Raw genomic sequence first — 10,440 nt, forward strand, 5'->3', positions numbered from 1 at the left:
ATGATCAATGCAGATGGCCCCACACACCGACATGCGCGCACACACTCCTACACACTATTGTCTATACCCACCCAGGTTCCAGACATGGCAGAGATCCAGTCCAGGCTGGCCTATGTGTCGTGTGTACGTCAGCTGGAAGTGGTGAAGAAGAGTGCCTACTGTGAGTACATCAGACCACCCATCGACCGCTTCAAGACAATGGACTTTGGCAAGTTTGACGAGATCTACGTGAGTTCCACAATTCCTTCTCAACACCTCTCTCTCTCGGTCTCGTCTCCTTATGCAGGCTCTGGGATATGTTCAAAGTGTATTTACATTCATGATCACGTCTTTGTTACAGTTGAAGTCGGATGTTTATGTACACTTATGTTGGAGTCGTTAACTTGTTTTTCAACCACTCCACAAACTTCTTGTTAACAAACTATAGTTTTGGCAAGTCGGTTAGGACATCTACTTTCTGCATGACACAAGTCATTTTTCCAACAATTGTTTACAGACAGATTATTTCACTTATAATTCACTGTATCACAATTCCAGTGCACAGAAGTTTACATAAAGTTGACTGTGCCTTTTAAACAGCTTGGAAAATTCCAGAAAATGATGTCATGGCTTTAGAAGCTTCTGATAGGCTAATTGACATCATTTGAGTCTATTGGAGGTGTACCTGTGGATGAATTTCAAGGCCTTCCTTCAAACTCTGCCTCTTTGCTTGACATCGTGGGAAAATCAAAAGAAATCAGCCAAGACCTCAGAAAACAAATTGTAGACCTCCATAAGTCTGATTCATCCTTGGGATCAATTTCCAAATGCCTGAAGTTACCACTTTCACCTGTACAAACAATCACACGCAAGTATAAAAACCATGGGACCACACTGCCGTCAAACCACTCAGAAGGAGAAGCATTCTGTCTCCTAGAGATGAACGTACTTTGGTGCGAAAAGTGCAAATCAATCCCAGAACAACAGCAAAGGACCTTCTGAAGATTCTTTAGGAAACCGGTACAAAAGTATCTATATCCACAGTAAAACGAGTCCTTTATCGACATAACCTGAAAGGCCACTCAGCAAGGAAAAAGCCACTGCTCCAAAACCACCATTAAAAAAAGCCAGACTACGGTTTGCAGCTGCACATGGGGACAAAGATCTTACTTTTTGGAGAAATGTCCTCTGGTTTGATGAAACATAAATATATCTGTTTGGCCATAATGACCATCGTTATGTTTGGAGGGAAAAAGGGGAGGCTTACAAGCCAAAGAACACCATCCCAACCGTGGAGCACGGGGGTGGCAGCATCATGTTGTGGGGGTGCAGGGGGACTGGTGCACTTCACAAAATAGATGTTATCATGAGGGAGAAAAATTATGTGGATATATTGAAGCAACAGCTCAAGACATCAGTCAGGAAGTTAAAGCTTGGTCACAAATGTGTCTTCCAAATGGACAATGACCCCAAGCATACTTCCAAAGTTGTGGCAAAATGGCTTAAGGACAACAAAGTCAAGGTATTGGAGTGGCCATGACAAAGCTCTGACCTCAATCCTATAGAAAATGAATTTTGAATTTTGAAATTTGAAATTTGAATTTGAAATGTGTTGGCAGAACTGAAAAGGCATGTGTGGGCAAGGAGGCCAACAAACCTGACTCGAATACACCAGCTCTGTCAGGAGAAATGGGCCAAAATTCACCCAACTTATTGTGGGAAGCTTGTGGAAGGCTACCCGGGAACGTTTGACCCAAATAAACCATTTAAAGGCAATGCTACCAACTACTAATTGACTGTATGTAAACTTCTGACCCACTGGGAATGTGATTAAAGAAATAAATAATTATCTCTACTATTATTCTAACATTTCACATTCTTAAAATAAAGTGGTGACCCTAACTGACTTAAGACAGAATTTTTACTAGGATTAAATGTCAGGAAATGTGAGAAGTTTAGTTGAAATGTATTTGGCTAAGGTAAGCTTCCGCCTTCAACTGTATGTAATTTTAGATAACAACTGACATTAAGTTTTGGTCAAATACAGTCTCCTGTTCATAGCTAACAAATCACACGGTAAAAGACCATCTTCGAAGCTTGGCCTCCACCAGACTCTGTTGCTGCGGTAGCTTGTTTCTGTAAAACATGGTCTGTTACCCCAGGCTAACCTGTCCTCTCTGTCAGGATGTGGGCTACCAGCACGGCAAGCTGCTCTTCACCGGCTGGGCCCGTGGTGACATCATCGACAACATGCTCAAGGACCACCGCTCGGCAGACTACAACGACAGCAAGACCAAGACAGACGTGAGTCACACACACACACACACACACACACGCATCACAAATCTTACATTCACCATCTCACAGCTGCTCCACTTTACATTAGCACAGTTACATTTCTATAACGTTATTATAACCGTCTTTACATTATGACCTTCTCCTAACATAACATTTACCTAACGTTATTATAACATTCCCATGACATTCTCTTGTTTTTAAGCTGTGTTCGTTATTAAATTTTTACACAAATTCTAACATTCTCGTACCATAATGACATTGTCTTGTTTGTATTCCAGTCCTATACGTGTCCAGGGTCAGACTTCACTGACCTGGCTGAGATAGTGTCCAGGATTGAGCCGGTCCAGACCTACGTCGATCCTGATGCTGCTGAGGGTAAGAGGCTATTATAAAGTGGAACATGTACCGAAGTCTGGCAGCAGTAACCCTGCTGCCATGGCGATAAGGGTTTGAGCCTTTCCCCTTCCTCTCCGTTTCCCTCTGTTACCGTCTCCGTTTCCCTCTGTTACCGTCTCCGTTTCCCTCTGTTACCGTCTCCGTTTCCCTCTCCGTTTCCCTCTGTTACCGTCTCCGTTTCCCTCTGTTACCGTCTCCGTTTCCCTCTGTTACCGTCTCCGTTTCCCTCTGTTACCGTCTCCGTTTCCCTCTCCGTTTCCCTCTTTACCCTCTCCGTTTCCCTCTTCCAAGTGTCCTGCAATAAAATAATAATCAGAGCTCCAGAGCCAGTGTCCATGAAGCCTCTCAGAGCAGGATTGCTGATCTAGAATCAGGTTTGCCTTTTAGAATAAGATTTCTATGGAAAGATCCTAGGTCAGCACTCCTACTCTGAGACTGAATACGGGCTCTGGTCACCTTTAAAAAATATTGAATGTATCTTTACTTAAATTGTAGCTCCTTTACGATAGGAATATACCTGGAGAGAGAGACTATACATACCTAGGTGTGGACACCTCTTCAAATGAGAGGATTCGGCTATTTCAAACAGTCTAACATTGGCAGTAGAATGTCCTTACTGAAGAGCTCAGTGACTTTCAATGTGGCACCGTCATAGGATGCCACCTTTCCAACAAGTCACAACATCATATTAATACCCGTGATTTTTGAATGAGATGTTTGACAAACATACTTTCGGTCATGTAGTGCATCACATGGCAATCTTCAGTCTTGTTGCTAGAGCGACGGTATGGCTGGTCTCTTTCATATAGCGCATTACTGTGTCTGTGTGTCCCCCAGCGGGGGACGAGTCAGACTGCCTGACGGAATATGAGGAGGACGGGATGGACACGGTGAGAGAAGAGGAGGAGGAGGAAGAAGAGGAGGAGGAAGAGGGGGAACAGGAACTCGATGACCTCTCCCCGGGAGAGTGGGGTCAGAACGGAGTCTTCCAGGCGGTACGTGTAACACAGACCCCATATCAACATCATAGACTCACACACCCTGCTGTTAGTAGTGTAACTAACATATCAACATCATAGACTCACACACCCTGCTGTTAGTAGTGTAACACACAGACCCCATATCAACATCATAGACTCACACACCCTGCTGTTAGTAGTGTAACACACAGACCCCATATCAACATCATAGACTCACACACCCTGCTGTTAGTAGTGACTGTTTGTGTGTTGTTCCTCTAGGATGAGGAGAAGTCAGTCCGCCAGCGGAGGAAAACAGAAGGTGAAGCCAACACCTACTCCGAGCTCTCCGACTGCTGACAGGAGGAGAGGAAAAATGAGAAAGAGACCGACTTTGGGTCCAAGAACTATGAGGAAGGAAGGAAGGAAGGAGGGAAAGGCAGGGAGGAAAATAGATATGAGTCAGGCTGTGTGTCCAAAAACTAAGGAGGTGGAAGATGAAAGTTGGACGTCGGGCAATTTCTGCAGCTACTGTAGTTCAACAAATGCTTATTTATCCCAACTCTAATCTACCACACCTGATTCTAATAATTAGCTGGTTTATCAAATAAATCAGGTTAGTTACATCAAGGGTTGAAAACCTACATGAGCGCTCTCCAGGAACAGTGTTGGAGAGCCCCGCTCTAACCCCTGACCCTTAACCCGTAAGCCATTGGACCACTGGTGTCCAGTGTGACTTGGACCATGAATGGACTCTCCAATCTGAAGATGGACTCAACTGGGACCCCTCCACTCTCTCCCTCCTGCCAAAGCTGAAATACTTTTATTGGGGTGACTAAAGTGTGTCCCTCATACCACAGGGAACACATTAGTACTTGGTTGAAGTTAAAAACCTAGTTTCTTTAAAGCTTTCAGCTCCAATGCTTTGGCCCTATTCAGACTATCTGTCTGCATGTCCTGTCTGTCCATAATCAGGAGAGGTTCTTATTGATGGTTATCTGTTCTCTGTTAAGACACAGATGGGTATTACGTGGATGGAAGTTGGAAAGGTGTGTGTGTGTGTGTGTGTGTCATTGTGATTTATTTTCTAGTAGTAGTATTGATGTTGAATGGAGAGGGAGAGAGATATATAAAAGGCTGATAATGAAAGAGGTGCAAAACCGCTGACGCGCACGAACAGTAGAAAGACGGATGTATACTGAACAAAAATATAAACACAACATACAACAATTTAAAAAGTTTTACTGAGTTCATATAAGCAAATTTGTCAATTGCAATTCATTAGGCCCTAGTCTATGGATTTCACATGACTGGGCAGGGGAGCAGCCATAGGTCCACCCACTTGGGGGCCAGGACTAGCCAATCAGAATGTGTTTTTCCCCACAAAAGGGCTTCATTACTGACAGAAATACTCCTCAGTTTCACCAGCTGTCAGGGTGTCTGGTCTCAGACAGTCCTGCAGGTGAAGAAGCTGGATGTGCAGGTCCTTGACTGGTGTGGTCTGCGGTTGTGAGGCCGTTTGGACGTACTGCCAAATTCTCAAAAACAACGTTGGAGGTGGCTTATTGTAGAGAAATTAACATTTTTAAATTCTCTGGCAACAGCTCTGGAGGACATTCTTGCAGTCAGCATGCCAATTGCACACCCTCAAAACGTGAGACATTTGTGGCATTGTGTTATGTAATAAAACTACACATTTTAGTGGCCTTTTATTGTCCCCCGCACAAGGTGCACCTGTGTAATGATCATACTTTTTCATCAGCTTCTTGATATGTCACACCTGTCAGGTGGATGGATTATCTTGGCAAAAGGAAAAATACTCACTAACAGAGATTTAAACCAATTTTTGCACAAAATTTGAGAGAAGCTTTTTGTGTGCATATTAAACATTTCTGGGATCTTTTATTTCAGCTCATGAAACACTTTACATGTTGCATTTTATATTTTTGTTCAGTGTATATTATTGTAAGTTGAAGTAGGGATATGAAAATGTGTAGAGGAGAGGTGTGTGTGTCATTGGTTTCCACCATGCTTGCTATTACTGTATTCTGCTTGTTCCAAGCAGAGGATAACAATGCCTTTTTAACCTGAATTTAACCGTTTAAAAACGATGGAGGGGAGACTTTGCCAATGGACCTTTTAGTATAGAAACCCCCTCTCCCTACTTGCCTAATGCTTGCATGGGGTCCTGTGTACTCCCTAACCAACAAGTGTCAAACTCATTCCACGGAGGGCCAAGTGTCTGGGTGGTTTTCGCTCCTTCTTTTTACTTGATGAATTAAGGTCGCTTAAATAGTAAAGAACTCCCTTCACCTGGTTGTCTAGGTCATAATTGAAAGGAAAAAACAAAAACCCACTTTAACTAGGCCCTCCATGGGATGAGTTTGACACCCCTGCCCTAACCTCTCAAATGGTCACAGAGTAAACTTAGTCTATTCTTAGTAATAACTATATATACACACTATACCTACTTTACACCTGTTAATACTCATTTGTATATAATAAATACTTTCTATGTCAATGTTTTTCTGCTGCGAAACTAGGACTCTTTTCACCTGAGAGATGTCCTTCCCAAATCCATTCAAACGTGCACAGAATTTTGTGTTGTTGCCAATTTTAGTTTTTATTTATTTTGTTTTACCACTGGCTTTTTTTTTTTTTTTAAATAGCCTTCTTCTTTTTAACACTGAACAAAAAGGAAAAAAATCCTAATGGAGAATTCTAATTACAGACGTGAATAATGAACTATACTGTCCTTTCTTATTAGATTGTGTTTCACTATTTTGCACTGATGAATAAAAATAATATTCCTTGGTTGGAAAGGAGGTTGTTTTATTTGCATCTTCCTTAAGATGCCCTATGGAGACAGGATGGTATGGGATGTCATTTCAATTTAAAGAAATGTTCAAATGCATACTGAATAATACATCTAAATTGTAATGCAAACATTGTTTTTATTTTCTAACAGGTAGAGGAGAGGATTTCTCTCCGGTAACTTTGCTTTTACTGTACCTGTAGTTTCTGAAGTTGTCCACAAGAGGGAGCCCTGTTCATTCAACGTGATGAGAACCCCCCCCAACACTGCTCTACTGAATCATCATAGTTTGCCAGCATCACACCTCCCTCTCTCTACACAGCAGAGGTGGATGTGCAGAAACACGTCCAGAAGCGGCTCATCCTTGCACCCTCTCGCTCCACCGCAGCCTCAGCTCCACATCTCTGGGTGCTGCGTCTGCAGTTCCCCCTCAGTGAAATTACTCAACCACATTACATGACTGGACATGACCATTCCCTCCAATAACAGTCTTTGGATGCTTGTGAAAGGGATATAACGTAATCTCTCACTCTGGAGGTTTTCATTGTATTGCTCTTTGTAGTCCTACTGCACTAATGGTATGTTGAAGCCATTAACAGTCCCATGACACTTTTTAACCTGTTTTGTCCTATGTTGTCCAGAAGCCGATGACAGGATGTTACATCATGACCTATGTTGTGTTACATCAAACCATGCACTGTGGTGGTACAAAATTGACTAACAGGATATTAAGAGTGAAGTGACACACACACCAAATACTAAGAAGGGAACTACTGTTTGACAGACAAATTCCTCCTTACATTTAAACTGTAAATCAGGTTGGTTTTATCAAGATGGCTGGTGTAATCTCAGGTAATCTAACTGCATAATATCTCTCCCCTGCAGTTGAACAAAATGAGTTCTACCCTGGACTGCAGATACCATATGTAATAAGTATATGTTCATGCGACAGTGGTGGCTGGTGGCTCGCTTTCACTTTAGTGTCAGCTGTTGCGACACGTCTACCCGCCTCCTCGGAAGCCTATCTATTCATCTTTGATGCCAGGCTGATTGAAGGAGAGGAGAGGGGGATGGGGTAATAGCAGGGTTGTAAAAGTAACTTGACACCACAGAACAAGCACAAAGAACCACACCTCCCTACCACTCTCTCTCTCACTCACTCGTTCTCTGGCCCTCTTTGACCATATTAGGTAGAGAAGTCACAAATGCCTACATTGGGGAACTGAGAAAGTGGAAGTGGAAGACAGTATCTCCTTATGAATGGTAGAAACAGATTGGTACATGTTTGTTTGGGGATTAGTGAGTCATGCCTGGGGCTAGTTTTCATACTCTTACCTGCGGAATCTTTTTTGTGTGCTTTTTAACCAGATCGGTTTGTGAGGCATGTCATATCACCTTACCTGGCTGTCTGTAATTGGCTGTGTTTACACAGGCAACCCAATTCTGATCTTCTTTTTTTCCCGCTAATTGGTCTTTTGACCAATCAGTTCTGAAAAATATCTGATGTAAAACGATCTGATGTGATTGGTCAAAATACCAATTTAGTGGAAAAAAAATATCAGAATTAGGCTGCCTGTATAAACACAGCCTTTGGAGGTTCATTCTTCTCTCATGACGTGACAAGGATGACGTGACAAAAAGTTGTATAAATATGTCACAGGTGTGATGAATGCCCTATTATTACTGTGCATGTACTAGCCCTGGTGCTCCGAATTGAGTCTTTGTTAACTGATTCATTGAAACATGTGATTGGCTGTTTTCCCCTGTCTCTTCATAACCCTTGTTCAGTTTGTTTGAGGTGTGGCTGCTTAGGGGAAGCGGTGTTGTGGTAGAGTGCCTTTTAAGCCTTGGTTTTGCAAAGAGAACTATGATTTGAGGAATGATGATCTGAGTTGATGTTTAAATGCATTCCCTGCACAGAAACCTGTTTTTAGTTTGAGTCCAAAAAGTAGGAAGGCGGGTGGTCTGCTTATTGTGGACCAAGTTTGACGGGGGTGTAAACCCTCTCTCGTTGTCCCTTCCTCTCTGGGTAGAGTTAACTTGGTTTAGGGAAGCTGAAATTGGGAGTGAGAAATAAACTGTGACCTGTCTCAGACTTTCATTCCATGTACTTCCACTCAAGCCCATTCTAAAATAACTAGTGTGGTCTGTGCTATGAGTTATTCAGTGGCCCCTATGCGCTTGGTGTAAACCTAGGGTGTGTAGATTTGTCACATGCGCCGAATACAACAGGTGTAGACCTTACTGGGAAATGCTTACTTACAAGCCCAACAATGCAGTTCAAGAAATAGAGTTGAGAAAATATTTACTAAATTAACAAAAGTAAAAAATACCCCAATAAAATAATGAGGCCATGTACCGGGAATACTGAGTCAATGTGCGGGGTACAGGTTAGTCGAGGTAATTTGTACATGTAGGTAGGGGTAAAGTGACTTGACCTGAACTGAGTTGTCACAGCACCTCTCGGCCAGGGTCTGTCAAATGCATGCGAATGTTTACCTAGTTTTTAATACATGCTAAAAATAAGCCAAAGTGTACAGTGCATGGTGAGGTTTTCAATCACATTGATGAAGAAATTCTCCTACAGCATCATTAGTGCATCTTTATTGACACCAGCCCACCTTCAGAGTGGCTGCAGATCAGACCTTTCTACACCCCTCTTCCCAACAACTAAAGGTCTCAAAGCTTCTACTGTCTCCCCCACGTGTCCCTCCCCCCCTCCAGCCCCCAAGCCTTCTGTGACCTGGCTCAGAAAATTACAGGAAGGGCAGGTACAGGCAAGACTCCTGCATTTCTCCACACATACTCTACTCTCTCAGACCAGATGCTCACCTTCTGTCACAACACCCCTTCCTCTCTCCTTCCCAAGCCTTACCATCCAGTATGGTTAAATAACAAACAGATCTGTTAATAGCAATATTTATTGGCCTGGGTGAGGTCTGCCTCTGGAGATAAGTGTTAGATATTTGACTATGGTGCTAAAGTATTGGTAGTTTATTCTTTGGCAATTGACAATAGAAAGTGATAATTCACCAAATCAAACACATCAATATGCATGATCATCCCTCCAAATCCCACCCTATTTCTCCTACCACATTATGATGTTGTTGGTTGATACATGGGGGGTGAGGCACAAATACCTATCTGCAATATGGTGAACCGCCCCGGGTTGAAACGCCCAGAGAAACCCTGTCACCTCTTCTTTTGGCACCTGGCTACTTCCTTGTTCTAGCAGGATAGGATAATTATCAAAGCAGGTTAGGAGAACTAAAGTAGCAGGTTAAGATAAGTAATGTAGCAGGTTAAGATAAGTAATGTAGCAGGTTAGGACAACTAAAGTAGCAGGTTAGGACAACTAAAGTAGTAGGCTAGGAGAACTAAAGTAGCAGTTTGGATAATTAACGTGGCAAGATAGAACTAATGTAGGTAGCAGGTTATGATAACTAACTTGGCAGGTTAGGAGAACTAATGTAGCAGGTTAGAATAATTAACGTGGCAGGTTAAGATAAATAACTTGGCAGGTTAGGAGAACTAATGTAGCAGATTAGGATAATTAATGAAGCAGGTTAAGATAATTTACGTGCCAGGTTAGGAGAACTAATGTAGCAGGTTAGGAGAACTAATGTGGCAGGTTAGAATAATTAACGTGGCAGGTTCAGATAAATAACGTGGCAGATTAGGATAATTAATGTGGCAAGTTAGGAGAACTAATGTAGCAGGTTATAATAATTAACTAGCAGGTTAGGATAATTCATGTGGCAAGTTAGGAGAACTAATGTAGCAGGTTATAATAATTAACTAGCAGGTTAGGATAATTTATGTGGCAAGTTAGGAGAACTAATGTAGCAAGTTAGAATAATTAACTAGCAGGTTAGGATAATTCATGTAGCGGGATAGGAGAATAAGGTTATGGTCAGGAAAAGGGTTAGGCTTAGCTAAAGTGCTACAGGGACAGCAGGTAACCTAGCAGTTAAGAGTGTTGGGCCAGTAACC

The 10,440-nt window shown here is 42.4% G+C and overlaps 1 protein-coding gene across 7 annotated transcripts in view; it reads left to right on the top strand.

Moving 5' to 3' along the window:
• Positions 1-6,454, top strand: part of LOC139370327 (patatin-like phospholipase domain-containing protein 6) — a 34,627-nt gene extending 28,173 nt beyond the window's left edge. For 6 of the 7 annotated variants that reach the window (XM_071109733.1, XM_071109737.1, XM_071109736.1 and 3 more), the window contains 5 exons: positions 76-228; positions 2,164-2,283; positions 2,556-2,652; positions 3,511-3,668; positions 3,915-6,454. In XM_071109733.1, the coding sequence (XP_070965834.1) occupies positions 76-228; positions 2,164-2,283; positions 2,556-2,652; positions 3,511-3,668; positions 3,915-3,992 (606 nt within the window). In that variant the 3' untranslated portion in view covers positions 3,993-6,454. The remainder of the gene's footprint in view (positions 1-75; positions 229-2,163; positions 2,284-2,555; positions 2,653-3,510; positions 3,669-3,914) is intronic. The other variant, XR_011627126.1, reaches the window with a different exon arrangement.
• The last annotated feature ends 3,986 nt before the right edge of the window (positions 6,455-10,440 follow it).

This window comes from Oncorhynchus clarkii, chromosome 17 (genome assembly GCF_045791955.1).
Source record: "Oncorhynchus clarkii lewisi isolate Uvic-CL-2024 chromosome 17, UVic_Ocla_1.0, whole genome shotgun sequence".
Classification (NCBI taxonomy): Eukaryota; Metazoa; Chordata; class Actinopteri; order Salmoniformes; family Salmonidae; genus Oncorhynchus; species Oncorhynchus clarkii.